The sequence below is a fragment of the Coturnix japonica genome, chromosome 3 (assembly GCF_054131305.1).
Source record: "Coturnix japonica strain WE chromosome 3, WE-NBRP24, whole genome shotgun sequence".
NCBI classification, from domain to species: domain Eukaryota; kingdom Metazoa; phylum Chordata; class Aves; order Galliformes; family Phasianidae; genus Coturnix; species Coturnix japonica.
This window is the reverse complement of record NC_140665.1, coordinates 48477440-48497606: the sequence shown is the minus strand read 5'-3', so window position 1 is coordinate 48497606 and position 20167 is coordinate 48477440. Positions and strand designations below refer to the sequence as shown.

Sequence of the window (20167 nt, the reverse complement as noted above, 5' to 3'; positions counted from 1 at the left end):
ATGTTCCTCATTACTAATTATTTGGTTTAAAGTGGGCATGGAGTGAACAGATGGGAGAATCAATGAGAGAGATAAAAATACAGCACATCTGAGAGCTCTGTACGCCTACAGAAATGCATCCACGTCTCTGTGGTGAAACATGCACAAGTGGTCAACATAGAAGCCATTCAAATATTTGTGAGCAATGAGGTACAATGGAAACATCCTTCAACACATATGTGAGACAATAATAATCCGTACTACGTTCCTAGCCAAGAAACCAAAGGAAATCATTTGGAAAACATCAGTAATTCATTTACCATAAAGAAGTCATCAACAAATGTAAATGTTATTAATCTCCTTTTTCTGTTCAATTAACAGAGAAGACTTAATTACTTTCTACTCAACGCTGCTCTTAGCACTATGGCCCCTACCTACAAACAAAGCTGAAATTACCACGGGGAGAAAGTAGGAACTGAGAATCCTGCTGCTTTTATAATTCTTTGTAGTACTTTGAAACATGTTCCATTTTAGATTTTTCTCACCAATTTCAAAAATATGAAATACTCTTCTTAAGCATGTCAAGTGTTATCAAGTGTCAAGCACTATGTAGGTGGTGTAACCAGCCCCTTTTTCAAACTACAAGAAGAGGGTGTGTTTCCATCTGCCACTCTACTGACAACAATAAATTGGAAAAAAAAAAAAATAATCCTTCTAGATTTGAAAGCGAAGGTAACACAGCAAAATTAAATGTACCCATTCTCTCACTCCAAGATATACTAAGAGTGGTGCAGAGGCGTCATTTTCAGCTCTTGGCATCAGCAGCAGCTCTGAGCATCACTTGATAACTACCCTCTGCAAGTGAGGAGGAACTTTTGACAGTCATAGGCAGCCCTGACCTTTATAAAAATAAAGCCATAAAAGCAATATGGAAAACTGTTATTCCATTCTGCCATACTCCCAAGATATCAAAAACCATTGCTTTGAATCAGAATGAAACTGTTTTATTTTATCCTTTTTTTTTTTTTTTTTTGCCAAAACACTGAGAAAAAAATACCACAAAACAAAATGATATGGTTTGACATCAGAATATTAATCCATGATTTAGGATAGAGAGATAAGTCCCCTGCTCTGTCAGATGCAGGCAGGTATTTGAACTAGGGTCTGTCTCAGCTAAGGTAAATTGCCTGTTAACAGTAGTTAATCCTTTGAGTCCTTTCTGGTGTCTTGCTTACAGTTAAAGCTTGTCTCATAGGATGCAAGTAGCCCAGGTAAAAACCATGGCAGAACTGGCTAGCAGAAAGTACAACAGGAACTAGTACAATTAAATACACTGATCATTCAAACTGAGTACATATCATTAAGAACATTACTAGTCTACCCTAAAGAAGGTGCAAAATGACCTTGAAGATAGATCCACAGTCCCAGAATGAAACTGCAGGACATAGTTTTAAGGACCAATAAGAACAATTCCTTCTATAAGCACATCAGTTGGAAACATGAAAGAACGAAATGCATGAGAATGTAGAGAAAGGGGTAAAACCATAAAGCTTTGAGTTAAAGCTACCTAAGCAATAAAAAAAAAAAAAAAAAAAAAAAAAAAAAAAAAAAAAAAAAAAGAGAAGATGGGCATTCAAACATCACATGAATTAATTTCTGAAACAGGCTTACACAGGAAGAAAGGATGCTTGTAGAGTACTGTGTTTTAAAATATGATAAAACAACTGTATGAACAAGGTTGTTTAAAGCCTCAACTAGCAGCACTAGTATAGCATGTGAAAACCAACTACAGCTATACAGGAGCATGCATAGATGACTTAGTGTAGCACAGAAGTTACTTTGTTTTATTAGTGCTGGCATATAAGGACTCTGACAAAGAATACTGAAGACTAAGATAATGCTTATATCAAAGTGCATGTAGGTGAGGAAACCCTAGTGTCAATAGCCATCCTGCACCTCATTTGCTTGCTGATCCTACTTCAGATGTTCATTTTTAACTCTAGCTTTTTTTTCTGATGCAGACTTATCTGGTTGTAGGTTCTCTGGCACTGGGGAAGGAAATGGTGCTGTCATTTCCCATCCTCTTGACAGAGGATTTTTATCTGCAGTAAATAGATGATTCAGATGTAAAAATGCATGCGCACAAAAAGCTTCAACCAATTAGGATGGCCTAGGTCTTGTCTGTAAAAGACAGATATCCAAGATCCCCAATCAGAGCAATTAACAGCATTGTTAAATACTGATGCTGTATGGTAGTTTCAGATATACATTGCAAAACATAAATAAATTGGATATAAAGTATAAGAATACCAGCATAAGTTTTAAGCTTGAAAATGTTAGAATCCAAAGTTATAAGGAATTACAGAGTTCTATCCTCTGGGAAAGACTGTATTCAATATTTTCACCAATACTCTAGAAAGTGTCAGTAACAAATAACACAGTCAACCTTTAGTAAGATATTCTCCATCTGTAGACCTCTGCTACAGAGGGTTTTTGTAACATCATTACATGGTTAGGATGGAAATAAGAAAATATATTCAGGCAATGAACTTAACCAAGGTATGGTAAGCCACATTCTTCATTATTATGTGGATTCTCCAGACTGAGCAGTTAATTATCATAAGGTCTTAATTCCCATATACTTCTAGTCAATGTTACTATCAAGACAAAAGCAGATTTACATGAGAAAATAACAAATGCTTCTTAAAGCAATACTAAAGCCTGAACTAAATCTCAGAAAGGTACAAAGTCTTGGTGGTCTTAATTCTTTCAGACTCACTGAAAAACAGGGAGTGGTGAGTGAAGCATTCCAGCATTGCCTAGAGACATGAAATATCAGTGTGCTGAACTCTAAAAATGCTCCCTTGGAGAGTAGTACTCATAACCTCAGTTAAATAACTAAGCCTGGCAGGTAGAAGGCATGTGCTATTTATCTTGGTCTGATGCAACTAAATATATTTCAGATTTTCAACAGTATATTTACTCTTTTGTAGTGAAGTTAAGAAGATAGGTATGTAAGCAGTTCCTTCTGTATCCTTTTTTCTTTCTGAACAGCCACAATGAATAACATTCAAAAAGAAACAGTTGATCCCAAGGAATTATAGAATGGCTTTCAGGAGATATTCTCACAATCTTTGTTAAAGAAGGCACTCAAATTTTGCTAGAGAAGGTTCTGGGCTCACTAATTCTGTTATGAATAACTCCTACGTCTTGCTTATTTCAGCACCAGATCTAAGAGTTCTTTGGCTCACATTATCCCCTAAGACCAGGAATGGAAGGGGTTCTCAGCTGACCCTTCGTGCTTCCAGGGCACATTGCTGGCTCATGTTCGATCTGACTCCAACTAAAACCACTAGATCTCTTTCTGTAGGGCTGCTTTCCAGCCTCTCATCACCACTAGAAAGTAAATGTAAAACAGTAAGGTCAGCATTCCAGTGCCATGGATCCAAAGTGTACATTCTTATTAATCTCCAGTTAAGTTTTAGAGAATTATGGAATTATTCATGTTACATAAATTCCAATTAAAATTACTGAATGGAGCTAAGTGTTTAACTACTGCATAGCACCAGTTCAGTTGTTTCCCCGCTGTTGGCACTCACAGGCAAGTATTACTACTTAAGTACTCAGACTCCACTGCTGGAGTAAATTCAAAACAATTCTGCAGGCAGTAACTGTGGTTATTAACTGTGCTTTTCTGCTGCTTTAACCAACATTTCAAAATGTAGTGAAATACTAAATTTATTACCAAATAAAGGCCTCTTCCTCTCCTGTTTAGGAAATTTTCAAGTTCTTCAGAAAGACTTTTGCATATGTGCAGATACTGACTCTTGCTAAATTAACACAATACATCTCGACTCCACTCGTACTAGTAAATGAAGTTTTTAGAAAGTGAAAACTAAATAAATAAGAAAAACACACCACAAATGCACTCAGTTTTACCATTCAGAACTTTTTCTTTCTGCAAGATATATTGGCTTCTATCATATGATTGTCATAAGCATTTCATAACTGGCTGGAAGGCACGTTCTCAGTTCAGCTGACTCTTTAGTGTAGCTAGAAACTGCATTCAGTAATACATTCAAGATGTTAAATCTGGAAAGATTATAATTCAGTTGTCATAACATCAGTCTTCCTAGATAGTGTTCTTCAATATGTGATTAATAGATGCCTGTCACTGACATGACTAATTGTTAGCAAACAAGGCTTGCAGTTACTGGCCAGACAAGTAGGCTCTACTCACAGCCTCTCTCATCCAGATGTTTTGGTTTCAGAGTGCAAAATGTTGAAACATCAGCAGGTGCTCTGTAAGCTTGCCAAAGGGCAGCACAGCCAGGGTTGTTCTTATTGCAAATCTGATAAAGCCTAGAGAGAAAAAAGCTCATTCTTCAGGCAAGAGTCTGAAATACTGAAGTATTATAAGCCCCCTTTGTTCACATCCTTCAGTGAGAAAGAGATACTTCTTGTTCAACCACTGCACATTTTTCATGTCTATGAAAAGCTAGTATGTTCGTGCAAATATTCTTGTAACCATACAGCTTTAGCAATGTTGAGCCACATGAACAGTGGCTTAGCTCCCATCAGCCACCTACTTCTGCAAGTGTGACTTTCTGTAGGCTGCTTTATGTTCTTTTTTTTCTTCTAAATATCTGCAGAAACATCCATTTTGAAATTAGAGCAGAATCGTTTAGAACCCCTGGGAGTTCCTTTGTTGGTTAACTGCTGGTCATAAAACAAAGCAATTTGACTCACTTAACAATTCAGTAATCAATAAGAAATACAAATTAGCAACATAGTAACTAGCAATGCTACTTTAGCAAGCCCTGATTACCCCCTGAATTTTGATATGTTTTTATGAAGTTATTTAACTTGCTAAACTTTCTCTGTACAAGTATCTGCCAGTCACACAACTGTGCAGGCTTTCCAGGTTTAGTCTTAACACTTTGCACTGGCACCACCTTACAGGTACATTTTTTCCTCCATCAAGTAATTTAACAGTTTAGCAAGAATTTGTGGCTGGTTTGCACAGTTTTTATAATTACCCAATCATTTTATCCCTATGGAACATACAACAACATGCATGTGCATGTCTCCAGCTTTATAATTAATAAATCTCCTTGCTGACTACTGTCAGTCTACAGGATTCATTACTATGGGTAACATAATTTATGTCCATGTATTACCACAGAGCCAGAAGGTGAAGCTCCATAGGTTTTAATGGAGTTTACACCATGAAAAAACAACTTCGGGCCACTGACATCATAGGGATTAAATCATAGCAGCATTTAGCAAAGCAAAACAGAATGTTCTGTCTGTAGAAAAGCACAACGAAGAGCATTTAAGGCTGCCTCATTTTAGAGCATAAACAGTCTTTTAATTTGCAGCATGCACATCGAGCAGGAAGCAAACAGGAGTGTTTGTCAAGTGCTAGTAAGAGCTCATTAAACCACCCTTCTTGAGAAACATTCAGTATTATGCAACATGCAGTAGACAGCAAGTGCTTCTGTGAGGAGATAAATGTTTCTTTGAATTTACTGCTACATTGTTAATAGTCCGAGGTACTATTCAGAGCCACCAATATTATTTTGCCAGTGATAGACCAGAGCACAGCTCCAGCATATTTGTATGAATGCTGCAAAGGCAGTTGCAGTGAAAGACAACTTAATAGTTTTCCAAGGCAGTTTCAAACAAACACCTTATCTCTCTGAGCTCGCCTTGACACCCAACCTCAGTATGTCCTCTGGTCCTTGCATAGCTTCCTGCTGAAGTGAATCAGGTAATGAGTGAAAATAGAAACTCAAAGTCATAGATCTTCACACTGATAACCAGTCATGCTGCACAGACAACAATATGATTGCACTGTAACAATGCTTTTCCAGCATATTTACACCATGCAAACCATCAGATATCACGTATTCAAATCATCAGAAAAGAGTCAACAACATTCAGCTACCTGCAACACCAGCACTCCTTCCTCACAGATGGCCTAGCAGGGCTGTGAGACTCCTCAGGAAGCTAAGAAGTAATAATCACCCTCTTAGAGTTCAAAAGAGCTTCCTGTGACTGAATAAAAATAAATGGCTTTCATTTCTCACAAGGGCAGTTTCACAGCACCAGGAAGACCATGTCCCACAGCAAGACTAAGAATTAAGGCAAATAAACAGAATGCAATTTGTGAAGAACTATATGAATAGGTAATATTGAAAACGTCTTCTGGTGTAGTTCTACTTTTGTTTGCAAAATGTTTTGAATCTTGGCTTAAAAGAGGCTTATGAAATGCTCTGAAAATGATAGGCAAGCAACATGCAAGGCACGAGGAGCTAGTGCTTGCTATTGCAAGCAGCAAGTGAACTTCCCTTTCCATCTGACTTTCCTTCTTTTCTTAAGGGACATAAGGGCTTTCCAACTCCAAAAGGGCTGGAAGAACATTCAGAACTGCTCCTGCAAGGCTTAGACAGTGACAGAAGCACAGACAGAGCCAGCCCCTGCCTTTATCTTCTCTCTGGGCTCATCAGTACCTGAAAAATGCTCAATGGAGAAAAGTTTTCTGGAGTAGTTGTGGTTTGCAAATTAGCTTTACAGAGGCACTGAAACCACTCCTTGAAACACAGTTGTGAAATATGTCAACTGATGCACTTTGCTTCTGAGTAAGCTTGCAAAGGTTAATATTAGAAGTGGATCGTTTCTTGGAAAACAAGAGAGACTCTTCTCACGTGAGAGTTTAAGCCACCGATTCTCCTCTTGAAGCAGTTACATTTTGCATAAATGACTAGTAGATATTTCATAGATGAAGTGCTGAAAAAGAGCTTGCCATCTCCAGAAGCATCCCTCCTTGCAAGCAGCTCTGCCTCCCATACATGCCTTCCCTGTTCCCACTTTCAGGTCCTGCTGCTTACCTGGCTCTGACCATAGTCAGATCTCTGTGCCCACTAGTTCAACTCATTGCGTTTGCAAGCAGGAAAGGGAAAAAAAAAAAAAAAAAAGGAAAAAAAAAAAGGAAAAAAATAAAGAAAAAAAAAGTTCTTAAATTATCTTCATTGAGGTCTTCTACAAGTGCTACTGTCAGCACAGGGGCAGGACCAGTGCTGGGGGCTGGACAAATGGGCCAAGGCAGTGCTGAGAAGGAGGAGGAGCAAGCCTTTCACTTTGCAGCCTTATGTGTGTTTTTATTTGTTTTTAATAATTATCATCCTTTTTTAAATAATTTCTTTGCCATTTACCTCTCTGATCTTCCCAGGAAAAAGCTTTTCCTCATGAAAAGTTGCTAAGTCATATCGCAACTGCCATCATCTCCCACTTTGCCCACTTTGTAATTATCTGCTTTTTATAAAATCAAAGGTATTTACAAATTAGAATTGGTTTCAACAGTGTCAGCTACCCAGAAATGACAGCTTTTTTTTTTTTTTTTTTGGCAAAAGCCCACTTGCTGGGAAAATAAAATAAAATTGCCTAACTCTGACAGCAACTCACACACTTGGATGGGTTTTCACACCTACTAAAGCTTCTGCCTCCTCCTTCAGCACTCTGTAGAAATACTGTGAATGCACATGGGGCCATCTTGGAAAATAGTTCTCAATTCTTGCTTCTTCTCTGCTGTTTATTCCTTCAATATTCACGCCATCAAAGAGAGTTAATTTTTCCTCTACAGTCACAAGAATCCTATACCAATTCTCTTACGTTTTTTTTTTCTTACTATACAAACATTTGTTCAATTTCCTTAGTACTGGAGCTTGAAGGAAGTTTAGCTGCTCTGTTGTTTGTTTTTCCACAGTTATAACTTTATTTTTTTAAATATTTCAGCTCATTGCTTTTCCAGAACAAGTTTATTGCCAACCAAGTGGCTAAGCAGCAACACAGTGTTGCCATTTGGAAGGTCAAATAATATGACCACAGGCAGCTCCAAAATACTGCCATAAGGATTTGGCACCCTCTTGGAGGGAATGAATCACTCCCCACAGTAAAATTCCCTGGGAATGATTTTTAGGAGTGGAACAGTTGGTGACTGGAGAAAGTCAATCACTTCCCTTCTGTACAGTAAAATCTGCCAAAGTTTGGCATGAGGTATGGTTGAGTAACCTCTACACAGCAGGGTATGTATGAAAAGGCATTCATAAATCAGGGTTAGGCTGAGCAGTTAAAAAACTGTTAATAAACTATTTCCACCCAAGTTGCATGAAGACAGAGATTCTACTTTAAATCTCTTCTGCTTTTGCCTGGTTGTTGTCATCTAGCAGCAGGCAGGGTATTAGCACATGACTCTTATAAGACTGAAAATTTCCATTTTCCAAGCAATTTGTTAATTTCATCTTATTAATCCTCACAGTATTCTAGAAATATAAATAGAAATAGTTAATTTTTAAAAGCAGGAAGGTGACAGTAGAAATATTAAGACTTTTAATTCCAGGTATGTACCCTGGGAAAACATGTGCTTCATTTTTGTAAAAGGAGCCCTTCCACTGATACTGATGGACTTCCAAAGGCATTGCCTTAGATAACAGGCTCAAAATGAACAAACAAATATCAGAAATTATTTCCAAAAGTGTGTTCTTAAGAGTGATTAACTCAATGCTATCAAAGGAAATAGAACAATATTAAAAAAGAAAAAGAAAGATGAGAACTCAGCCTCCAAATTCCTGCTCAGATTACTAAGAACCCCTCTTCTTATCTGAAATCTTACTCAATTCCTGAGTAAGGAAAAAGAACACAGAACAGTTAAACCCTTTAAGATTATCTATTAATTCAAAGCTATGTCATTTTCTTCTGTTTTTATTTGAACCTCATCAGATGATCAGACACTAAGCTTTGATACTTGGTAATTCAATAAACATGAAAGTACTTCTCACAAAGCTTAGTTTTCAACTATTTGTTCACTTTCAGAATAAAATAAACCTTCCTTTGATGCTTTTAAAAAGAAAAGTAAACCGTGTCATTTTATATGCTGGTGCTTAGTGTATGAAACATACTCCAGTAATAATGGGCTATTTGCACAGGTTGCAAATTTATCCCAGAGGAACGATGAATCTAGTGGATGGACACATACATTTATTATACAAAATACCTCAGGTAACACTGTTTTTTGATATCAAGCCAACAAACTGAGTGATAGCCATGGTATAATTATGTAATTAATTAACTCTATCATAATTTTTGTTTTATTACACTAACTTTTATGCCACCAGTCAATTTAATGGCATTTTAAATTGAACTAAGGCCCCTGAGAGAGATGATACTTACGGTATCACAAATCTTGTGTTCAGATTACTTTTAATTTCAAAAGATGACCTAATAAAATTGCTTTATAATTAAATTCATTCTGACAACTTCTATGCGATTATTTTCTTCTCTCCCATTTTTAATTATGAAAAAAAAATCCAGTCAGAAAACACTTGCCACCATAATTATATACGAAAAGCAGAGATCCTTCTTTGTACCTCTCTCCATGCTATCCCTTACACAACAGTGCACTCTGGCTAACTTTCCTGTAGAATTTTACTAGCATCCCCCAGAGGCACAGTGAGAAAACTGCATCTTTTTCATTCAAGAAACTGGAATTGAATTTGCTTATGTACCGTTTGAAAAATAGTCAAGACACATACAAAAAAAGCAAATCCCTGAATACTTTCTGCTTCAGACAGATATTTTATATGTATTCTAACAGTACAAGAAACATGTCTCAGAGACACAAAAAACCTCCTAAAAGGGTTTCACACACAGCGCACTCCCTGTGCACATCTGCCTGTCCCAGTCCGGTGACACAGAGGATTGCAAGCTGCAATGGCAAGTATTAATGGAAAGGATGCTAAGGTTTCTCTCCCATTAACTGCTTACAGCAATTTCAGGGCAGTGAGTCTTCATCTGTTGTTGAGGCTTGCCTAAAGAAACTGATGGAGCTTTGGGTACTATCTATCCCTAGGACTTTCTGGCTCAGAGGCACCCCTATGAAGGCCCCTAGAGGTGACCAGTTTTACCCAGAGCCTGTCACACACCTGTTCACAGCACTCCTGAGTGCTCCTCTCTGCAGACACCCCATGACAGAGACAACCAAGCAGCCCCACACAAACCCAGGAACATGTTCGTACTCAGATCTGAGCTGGTTCTCTCACAGTGGGCTCCTGCATAGGACCCTCTGCCCCAGGGAGTGGAAGGGTAACCGTGCTCCTCCATGTAGCATCTATTTCCACCTGGAAAGGCAACTCAGCAGTGAGTACTAGCACCTTCCTTGGGGATGACAGGGCAATACAATCATCAAGGGGCAGTTCTTACATGGCTTTTGGCACCTTCACTGCTTAGTACCTATTTAGTATTGAAACCAATTATGTTCTGTCCCTGATACAGCACCATTAGGATACAACTGAATTTCATTCAATGTTTAGAACAGCAGTATTGTATTGAATAAGAAATCCAAGCAAGTATGGCATCAAAACAGCCTCTGTGAAAACTGTTTTCACAGGCTCTACTCTACACAGCAATTGGCTATAGTCAACCGGAATACGCTAGGGGTAGTATCTTAGGGTTAAAGCAGAGCTGAACAACTTATTTCTGAACTGTTAATGATTACTGCATTCAGGGTACCCATAAAGTATATGGTATCTCATAATTTGTAAAGCATGTTAAACACAGCAATACATCTGCCTCTGAAAATCATCAGATCACTTCAACCACTAATGCCTGGAGATACTGGAGATGCCCAGCATCACAGAGAATTATGCCCGGTAAGACTGGATGGTATAGCCAAACAGATTAAAACAGTGTAACTTTCCCGCAGAAGTAATCATGTCTCATTCTATTTCTACTTTATAAAAAAATAATGAAATAACAGATCATATACGGAGCATAAATGGAACTTCAATGGCCTGCACTTGGCTTACTTAATGAAGCAGAAGCAGAAACATGAATGTAAATGAGTTTTTAAAAAACTGCTGTCAACTTCTTACCACTTTCTGTGTTCTTTCTGAAGTTATCAAGAAACTCTTCCAGGAGCTGTGACTGGTTTGGAGGCGGCAACAAACTTTTTGGAACCCTGGAAATGTCACCATCCGATGACCAGGATGCACACAAGGGTTGCTGAGTACCACAATGGCTCATTCTCAAAGTGAGCATTACGCTTCTCTCTGAAAACAATAGCTCCATCTGCCTGAGGTCAAGATCAGACACAGACTCTCCATTTATGCTCAGGATTTCATTGCCTACACGTAGCCCTGGGAGCATACAAAAGGAGAAGGGGAAAAAAAAAAAAAAAAGAATATAAAACAGAAAAGTCACAAACCAAACCTTACACTGTTCCACCTTTTATTTTTATTTTCAATAAATCTGTTAAAAGACAATGAAGTTTTATATGTGCCATAAAAATACAGTTTGATCTCATTCCTTCTTTGATACAAGTTGCTTATTCCTAAAGATGCTAGAAGATTTAGAGCAGAAGGTAACTTCAGCTTTTGAACAGAGGCACCTCTCATGACTCAGATAACCCAAATCCATTACAAAAAATGGACAGCACACTAATACATATAACATTATTCCAGTCTGGAAGAACAAGAAACTAGTCATATAGATCAAATCATTTGTGCAAAACTGGAAAAACAGCAGATAGGGTCTTTACAGAGTCTTTTGTATAAAGTCTTTTGTATAAATCTGAACAGTAGCAACTGCTGTCTTTCAAGATTTGCAGCAACTAAGTGGTCATTATTCTCAGGTAGCTATTAAAACTTCCTATATTTTCAGTTTTCTCCCACATTATTCAGAGAATCAGAACTAACATGATCCTACTGAAGACAAATGTGATTTTGAGCACAATAAAGAAGGAAGCTCAGATAAATGCGTATAGAAAACTATTATCATGAGGGAGGCTACTTTTCACCCTTCACAACACTGAAAGTCTTGGGTCTTGGAGAATGAACAAGCCTATGAGTTCCCCAGTGTGAGAAAATCTCTTCCTCTATCCTGTTCCTTCATGCAAAAGCACTTGGTCGGATCAATGAATACAAAATTTGTTTCCAAGGGTGAATTATCCTGATTATATTGGAAGGATAATTCAGTTATTCTGTGTACATTATCTTTCCTGCAATCATACATTTCCCATGGTTACAAGGAAAGAAAACTATGAACAGTAAAAGCCAAGAGTCATTTCAGATAGCTGTACTAAATCTCTTTCATGTTTTGAGTCCGATATGATAATGGAGTGTAGTGTTAAATGTCAGTATGGTACATACCTTCCCTGTATGCAAGCCCATCAGGAAGAACATCACTTACAAATATGTGTGTGAGATGCTGATTTTCATCAACTTGAGCTGTGACAGCAAAACCTGAAGTAAAACAGATTTAAATCAAATAAACTTTCACTGAAACAACTCTTTCATTTTGTGAATTTAGTTGAATTAACACAATCAGCAAGTTAATAATTCTCATGAGGAAGCACCTGCAGATCATAGAAAAGTCACCTCATTGTTCTCAGCCATTTTGGGACAGATAAAGTTAACAGGACTTTGTGAGGAAATGTCATGCTGTGCAGTAAAAAGACAAACAGCTTGAAAAAAAGATACTTTCTACCTCAGCCCCACAAGGCATTTCAGTAACACAGCTCATTGTTACAGTGTGAGTTCCATAAAGTGTCCATCTGACACAGAGTTGTTTTAAGCAATTCCAGAAACTGGAAACCCAACCTATAAGAGCAGCAAATCTAAATCCATACAGACCCATTAGTGAGCCCAGGAAAAACAAACAAAAACATTAATACTAACAAACATGCAGATAAACAGTGCAGAGCCACTTAACTAAGATACCTTTTCAAAATGTATGTTTACTCCTAAGCATAAACACCTCATGCAGATAAAAGGCTGTCATAATTTGTACCAAAGGAAGATCTGCTGATACAGTGCCAACCTGTGTTGGCAGACCTCAACCACAGTCTGGTTGATAGCATTAACTTAGGCAAAGGACATTTTTCTTCTGAAACTTACATGCTTGAATAATTTATCGTCTGTGGAAGAATAGATAATGGGACTTTCCCAAACAGAGAAATAAGAAATGCATTTGCCAGTGTAAAACAGCCATTATAATCATTATAAAGTCACGAGTCCATTGCAGATTTTGACAAAGATGGCTCTAAAAATGGCAGAAAGCTCCTTAAGAGACAAAGCAGCTATTCACAATGATAAATATTCCTGAGAGCTGTTTTGGTTAAACTTACCAAAATCAGTTATACTTTCAGTCTTTGTAAGATGAATGTGATAAACATTTAATGGGCAAATTTCTATTTCGTCATACACCTGTTGGAAAAAGAAGGAACAAAATTGAGAAAATTACGAAATTGTAAGTATCAAAACACAAAGGTACAGCATAGGAAATAAATGCAATACCATTTGCATCAATACAGAGCTAAACTTTGCTATATTTACACAGAGAACAGTGTTACTCTGCAAGTATCACTGGAATCAGTGGGACTAAATGCAGATTGAACTAGAGATATAGACAATCCAGTCTGGAGATGAGACTGACACTTTATGTCTGTACCAAAATCCCCACTTAAATTTTCAAACAGTTCTTGAAGAGAGTGTTTGTAGTGCCTACCCATCTGAATGTCTGCACAGGCATGAACTGTGTGAACAAGGATGGCAGAACGCAATGCATGAACAGCTTTAAAGCCTTATTTTAGAACTATATCACACATATTCATAGGTGATAATTCAACTGTAGCTACAGACATCACTGAGCTATATCTAAAAAGAATCACACTTTCCTGGTCTACTATGTACTCATATGGTTCAGGAGCACAATATTCAGTATTTTCATCAACCAGCCTTCTGAGTTGTAGACCATAGTTTCTTGGCTCCAGTTGTTTCATCTAAGGAAAAGAGAATGAGGTTTGGAGTTTATTATTTACTTCCAGAATCCCAGAGGGCAAAGGAGCAACACACACAAGCACATGCACAATCCTTTAGAAGTCATGCAAAAGTAATTTAAACAAGTCATTTTCAAACTATTCCTGTGCTATAAACAAAATAGCTGTCTTGCTTCAAAGCTAATGTTGAAGTACAGTTTCCATTTTCCCTTAAAATTCATCCAACTTCTTTCATAAATACTATATCCTGGCTATTAGATTAGCTGAACTTCGCTGTTTCCAAAGATAATCACAATTATTCTCTGTACTTTTGAACTTACACTCAGAACCATCTTCTTTTGTGACTACTCGTAACAACTCAGTTCTACTTAGCAAATTTTTCTTCTCATATAGGAAATGTGTATGAATATATGGGCTGCTAGAGAAGGGGATTGGCTGGGAAGCTGATTCCCTAAGAGTTTGCCTTTTTTGGATTCTATTTTTATTGCTAGGTTTCACCTATGATCAGAGAGTTTCACACTTTTTTTTTTTCCACCATGTGAGGTCAAAGCCTAAATCTTGTATCAACAAGAAGCCAAAGGGAGATAGGAATATTCCTAGAGAATATCAGCCTGAAAATGCCTGATAGGAGTTGCTCTGAAACCAGGATGCTGCTGAGAGCACTGCATAAAACATTTTAACATATTAATAAAGCAAACAAGAGAGGAATGACTAAAACAGAAGGAATGGCAGGATCCCTTAGGATTATTTAACCTCATTTACACATCCCTGCAGCTTATGAAAAGAAAATCTACTGAATAACTAGTAATTACTTGACCATTTTATTACTTATAAAAGTTTGAGTTACAAGCATGCTATAACCTAAATAATTGTATTCAAATGCACGCTCTTTGTTTTCCATATGTGCTACTCAAAAGCCTCAGAGAGAAAACAGAAATGAGAAAATTAGGAAACACATAGGACATGAATGACAAAAAAACCACCTTTGAATTGTATCCTTATACACACAGCATTCAAACATGTTCTGTTTAGAAGAAAGATTCCTTACAATCACCATAGTAGAATGAAAATACAGGATAGATGAGCAGAAAGTAGTCTGCTTTAGAGAATGCTTAAGAAAAGCTTTGCACACAGAAGAGGAAGAGAAAAAAAGAAAAAAAAAGTGTTTTAGAAAAAAAAATCAAATTATTTAAAACAAAGTTTAAATTTTTCAATGAATTACAAATACTTTGGAATAGTGGAGTAAGAGAGGTAAGGAATTTCATGTGTACAAATTTTATTTCATCATTCAGACGTATTTCTTACATGTTATCTTAACAAAGTCTGAATGTTTCAGCAATACTGCGCCATCTGCTGGTGAAATAACGTCTCAAAATTCCTTCATTCTGAGGAATGTATTTCTGAGAAGTAAACTTGGCTATGAACTGTTTCTCCAGAATTCAGTATCCACCATCAAAAGCAATGAGGAGATAATTTCTCCCCAGCGATGCACTGACTTCTCTAAAAGAGCAAGCGTGTTGTGTTTTTTTTGATTTAAAACATATCCTAGATTTTTAGAAACTTGTATGATTTCATAATTTCTTTCTTTATATATTTGGTTTACAAAATTATCATGTGGTGAGAGCCACTGAAGTGGGGCCTTTACTTCATTAAAAGCCTCAACTTCCAGCCAGCTGAATGAGCTTACCTGAGATTTCACACTAATCTATGTCAAAAACTACAGACAGATTTTGTACTGAGTAGGACTCCCAACTTTTTTTTTGTTCTCCCCATTTTAACTCCTTACCTTTGCATTAAATAAAATATATTAACCACCTGTTAGAAAACAGGAAAAAATGATTTGAATATAAAAAGTTATCTCATTCAAAGAGCTTTTTTGTGTAATTTGATTTGAATCATGAAGTTCAACTACTGGCACAAATAAAGACCGAGGTGCTAGGTAAGTTGTGATGTTCATGAGGTGGTAATCTTTTGTCAGAAGGTAAAAATCAGTATTTCCACTCTTTCTTTCATCTGTGATTCAATTTTCTGTCCTAAGACATACTGCAGTCTCTCAGATTTCTGGCATTGACTCCCAGAACGGAACACAACTCTTAGAAATTCTCAGGTAGGACTGATACGTAGTTAAAAGCAAAATAGCGCCCTTTAAGAAACAAACGTATCTAACAAGCATTTGTCATAGCAGTCTTAAATGTCTTATCCTCATTTGTTAAGTCAACTAGTCCTCATTACTCCTCTGTGACTAATTTGCGCAGAACAACTCAGTTTGCTGCAATGCAACTTGAAGCAGACACATGGGAGATCTCTCAGAGGCTGGTAAATCATTATCACTCTCTAAGGACTCAGTGCACTCTGTCTTGATCAATGCTTCTTAAAAAGTTTTCCACAGCCCTGCTACTTGGCTACAACACATAAATACTGCTACTAAAGGAAACACTGCAACCACTCAAAACGTGCATTGGTGCAGCGACAGGGAGGTCCTTAAATACATCCTGTTCCTTCTGAAGTGTATGAAAAATGAATACCTTGCATGCCAGAGACAGAACATCTTCCACCCTATGTTCTGGCTTCAGAGTTAAAGCTACACCTTGACCGTCACAGAAGTGAACATATGTTTGTGTTTCCCAAGCATTCTCCTTCTGGATGCTGTCCGGTACTGAGCAGTAGACATTCAAAAATTCATCAACTTGCTGCTGGAAGCCAGAGAAAAACAGAAATTGTACGTGAATGTTGCAAAAATAATGTCAAAAAACATACATTTACACTGACAGTTTGCAGTACATATATACCACTGTATCTTTAGACATTGTACTGTGTATACTCCCATGGCAAATGAGGGGAAAAGTCCTGTCGTTCACTGTCAATGACTTGATTTTCTTGATAATGTTCTTTCACTGTATTCCCATTATGGGCTTTATGTCTTTTTCTCATATTATTTGTTGATTTAACTCTAACTGAAAATATGTAACTACCTGATTTTATAACACAGTGGGAAACATTTCTTAAGAAGAGCTGACTACTACAATTTTACCTAATTAAGAGATCTGAAAAAACATAATTACTGTAATTTTGACAGAACAAAATGGTAATATAGTATACTTCCAGCAGAGAGCACTGTAGAGTAAGCTTTGCCATAACATATTAATGGACTAAAGCAGGAATCTAGTGTTGCTCTGTTTACTGTTTGAAATCACATTAATTCATAGGTAGCAGAGTATTTGCTTGTTTACCAGTCTTGTTCATATTCACACTCACTCCAAACCCACTCAGCTTGATCCAGTACAATATCCACCCTAACCAAAATCCCTGTCATTTTCTCACCCCTCATTTTCACACTTTGTTCTGCACTGCACTTCAGGGTAGACATTTCAAAGAAAGCCACACAAGGAGAAGAAAAACACCGTGAGCACTTCTAAACCTTAAGTTTCACTTCACTATTTGGGTCTGCCTATTCAGCACATCACTTCACTGCCCTCATCAAGGCATTCTGTTTACGAAGAGGTGCTCCCTGGATTCCTCCTTAAAGCCAAAGGAAAGTGACAGTAACCCAGGAAAGCAGCAGAACTGTGACCCAAGATGGATCTTAAGATACTCTGAGCTATCTTAGAGCGCCTAACTTTGGACTGCTTTTGCTTTGCTAGTTTGTTTATAGCCTCTGTTGGTTTGGGTGTGTTTGCCACCTACAAAAAGCTTCTTGATTATGCAATTCTTCCTACTGACTCTGCAGGGACACAAGCCCAGTGGTCTACTGCAATTAAAAGCTGCAGTAAAATCAGTGCACAGGGACTGCTTCCCTTGCTGCAGGCATCCAAGTTATTGACAACAATCTATCAGCAGCAACAGAGACCAATATTATTTTGTTTTTCTAAATAACAACTGTGGCTGTAAAAAAAAAAATAAATGTAATAAACAGTCCTATTCATGAAATTATTAAACAGTGCAGAAATTCAGGTTGCAGATGAACCACAATAATCATTTTATGCAAGAGTAGTGCTGGTTTTGGCAGAATGATATTAGTGAAGCAAGAGCATTCAAGAATCTTACACTGATTGCTCAACTATCCTTTATAACTAGTTGAAAATGAAATATTGATTAGCATGGGTCCACAGAAGTCCTGCGAGAATAGAACAACTATTATACAAAACAGCAGTTCTGTTATGCCATTGCAATTAATGGAGCGATGAAATCTACACCAGGTGGAGTTTCACTTTAGTGGCTGCAGCTCCAGACTGCTTGTAGAACTGCCATAGTCGAAAAAGATAATTCCAGTGGATCTGTGATGCTCTCAGAAACCAGTCAATCAAGTGCCTGGGAGCAAATTATGATCTTCCACAGCATATATAGCAGGAATGAGAAAGGGCAAGGCAAGCATACTGCAAGAGTCGAGACAGAAATGGTAAGACTGAATTCTCCAGCAGCTTCCTTTGAGGTACATTGACTTAGATGCTCCTATCAGTTCAGAGATTTGTTATTACCAAAATGGTTTACTATCCTGCAATAATAGCTCTTTGCATCTGTTCAACAAAAAAAATGAATCTCACTTTTGCAACAGATTGAAAAATAAATTTTAAAAAAAGTTAATCAAAACAAAAACAGAGGATGAAGGTGATGAGAAATAGGTTTCCACAAAGCCACCTTCTTCTGAAACATTTATGACATGACAAAGTTCTTCCGACTTTTGAAGACGCTTCCCCTTCCTTGCCATGTACATTGGTGCTCAAACATAAGCCACAAGATAAACTTGTCTGTTATTAAACAAAACATGTTCTTTAACTGCAGTGAATATATTGTTGCTTCATCCACATTTTCCATCTCAGAAAATCTGACATGAAGAAACTTTTTCTTGTTATGCCCACAGTGACTAATACTACAATACTTCATTCATTCATTGCCACATAAAGTTAAAACAACCCATCCAATTTTCCAGAAATACATGCCAGAATTTGCAGACTGTCACACGTTGTGCCATAACGTTGCTGCAGGATCAATAGGTTACTTCATAATTTCCCTCACTATTTGTCTCCATTTTCATCATCCCTTTCAGGGAAAATACAGCCTTCAAGTCCGAGTTCGCTGTTTGTAATTCACTGCATTCCTCGGGTAGCATTTTATAAAAGTTTTTATCCGGTTTTGTTTTTTATTGAAATTAGCCAATGAAAATGGGTTAGTGCCAAAGTAACGGTTTTCAGAGCTATGATGAATCATTTCTGAGTTGTCGTGTGATTCATGAAAACGTCAGGATCTTAAAAATGCCCACACTGTATTTAATTCCCATTAAAAAAAAAAAAAAAGGTTTTTGAAACACAGTTCAATTGGTAATGCTTTTCTAAAAATAAAGTTGAGATCCAGAGCTCCACTTCTACACCTAAGCTGGAGTACTTTTTAAAGTCCTGAAACAACCCCATTTAACTTTTTTAATGGTCTGACCAAAACCTGCAGCAAGGTTGACCATATGCTGGCTGTTTCTGCCCAGACAGAGCAGAGGCAGACCTTGACCCTTTCCAGACAGCACCAAGGCAAGTGGATGTCATTATTCCTGCCTTGTGCAATGTCCAAGACCAGTCTGTCTCTCCTCACAAGGGTTCAAGAAGACCAAGAGATGCCAGGGGACACAAAACCCACAGCAGAACTGGCTGCATCAAGTGATGATGTTGATCCCCCAGCCTCAATGGGATCAGTGGCAAAAATGAGGGACCAGCACACCATTCCTCTGGGAAGAACCTTCAGGAGTTGTACACAAGAGATTTTGCTTCTTACTAGATTTAGGAGGGACCAAATCTCCCCAAGATTTAAGAGGACTTGACCTTTTTTTTCTTTTTTTTTTTTTTTTTTTTTTTTTTTTTTTTTTTTTTTTGCTATTTCTGAGATGTGAAATTGAGGCAACCTGGCACCACAGTCAGTGGTAGGTTTTAGAAGAATTTGTGAGTTTTCTCAATAGGAGATCATGTCCCCCAGAAATCTCACATAATGATAATTTATTTGGAAAAGAGAGGGGCGATTTCGTATAAATATTTTCCCACTCCAGGATATAACAGGCAAGAGGTCAAGTAACGAAGGGAATTCAGTTGTTTCAGTACATCGCTTCAAAAGACACACAGAAAATGAAGATACTTCCAAAAAATCAGAACTACAGGATTAGTTGCTGTCAATTGGAGATAACTCTCAGTTATCTTACACATTATTACACATTTCTTTATTACCTAGCCATCACATGACTACCTCTGATGGGGAAAGAAACCCCGTAGCAAGTAATGATACCCAAAAATCCAACAATAGGAAAACATATGAAAGATTTTGAACTTTGTCCAAAGCTTTGCCATGAAATCCATTATAACTATTCCTATTGTTAATCAT

The 20167-nt window shown here is 37.4% G+C and overlaps 1 protein-coding gene across 4 annotated transcripts in view; it reads right to left on the bottom strand.

Moving 5' to 3' along the window:
• Positions 1-20167, bottom strand: part of TIAM2 (TIAM Rac1 associated GEF 2) — a 163208-nt gene that overhangs the window by 34972 nt on the left and 108069 nt on the right. For 2 of the 4 annotated variants that reach the window (XM_085541531.1, XM_085541530.1), the window contains 5 exons: positions 16339-16503; positions 13715-13816; positions 13163-13244; positions 12186-12278; positions 10911-11174 (listed from right to left, as the gene is read on the bottom strand). In XM_085541531.1, the coding sequence (XP_085397657.1) occupies positions 10911-11174; positions 12186-12278; positions 13163-13244; positions 13715-13816; positions 16339-16503 (706 nt within the window). Of the gene's footprint in view, positions 1-10910; positions 11175-12185; positions 12279-13162; positions 13245-13714; positions 13817-16338; positions 16507-20167 lie in introns of all 4 variants that reach the window. The other 2 variants (XM_085541529.1, XM_085541532.1) reach the window with 2 other exon arrangements.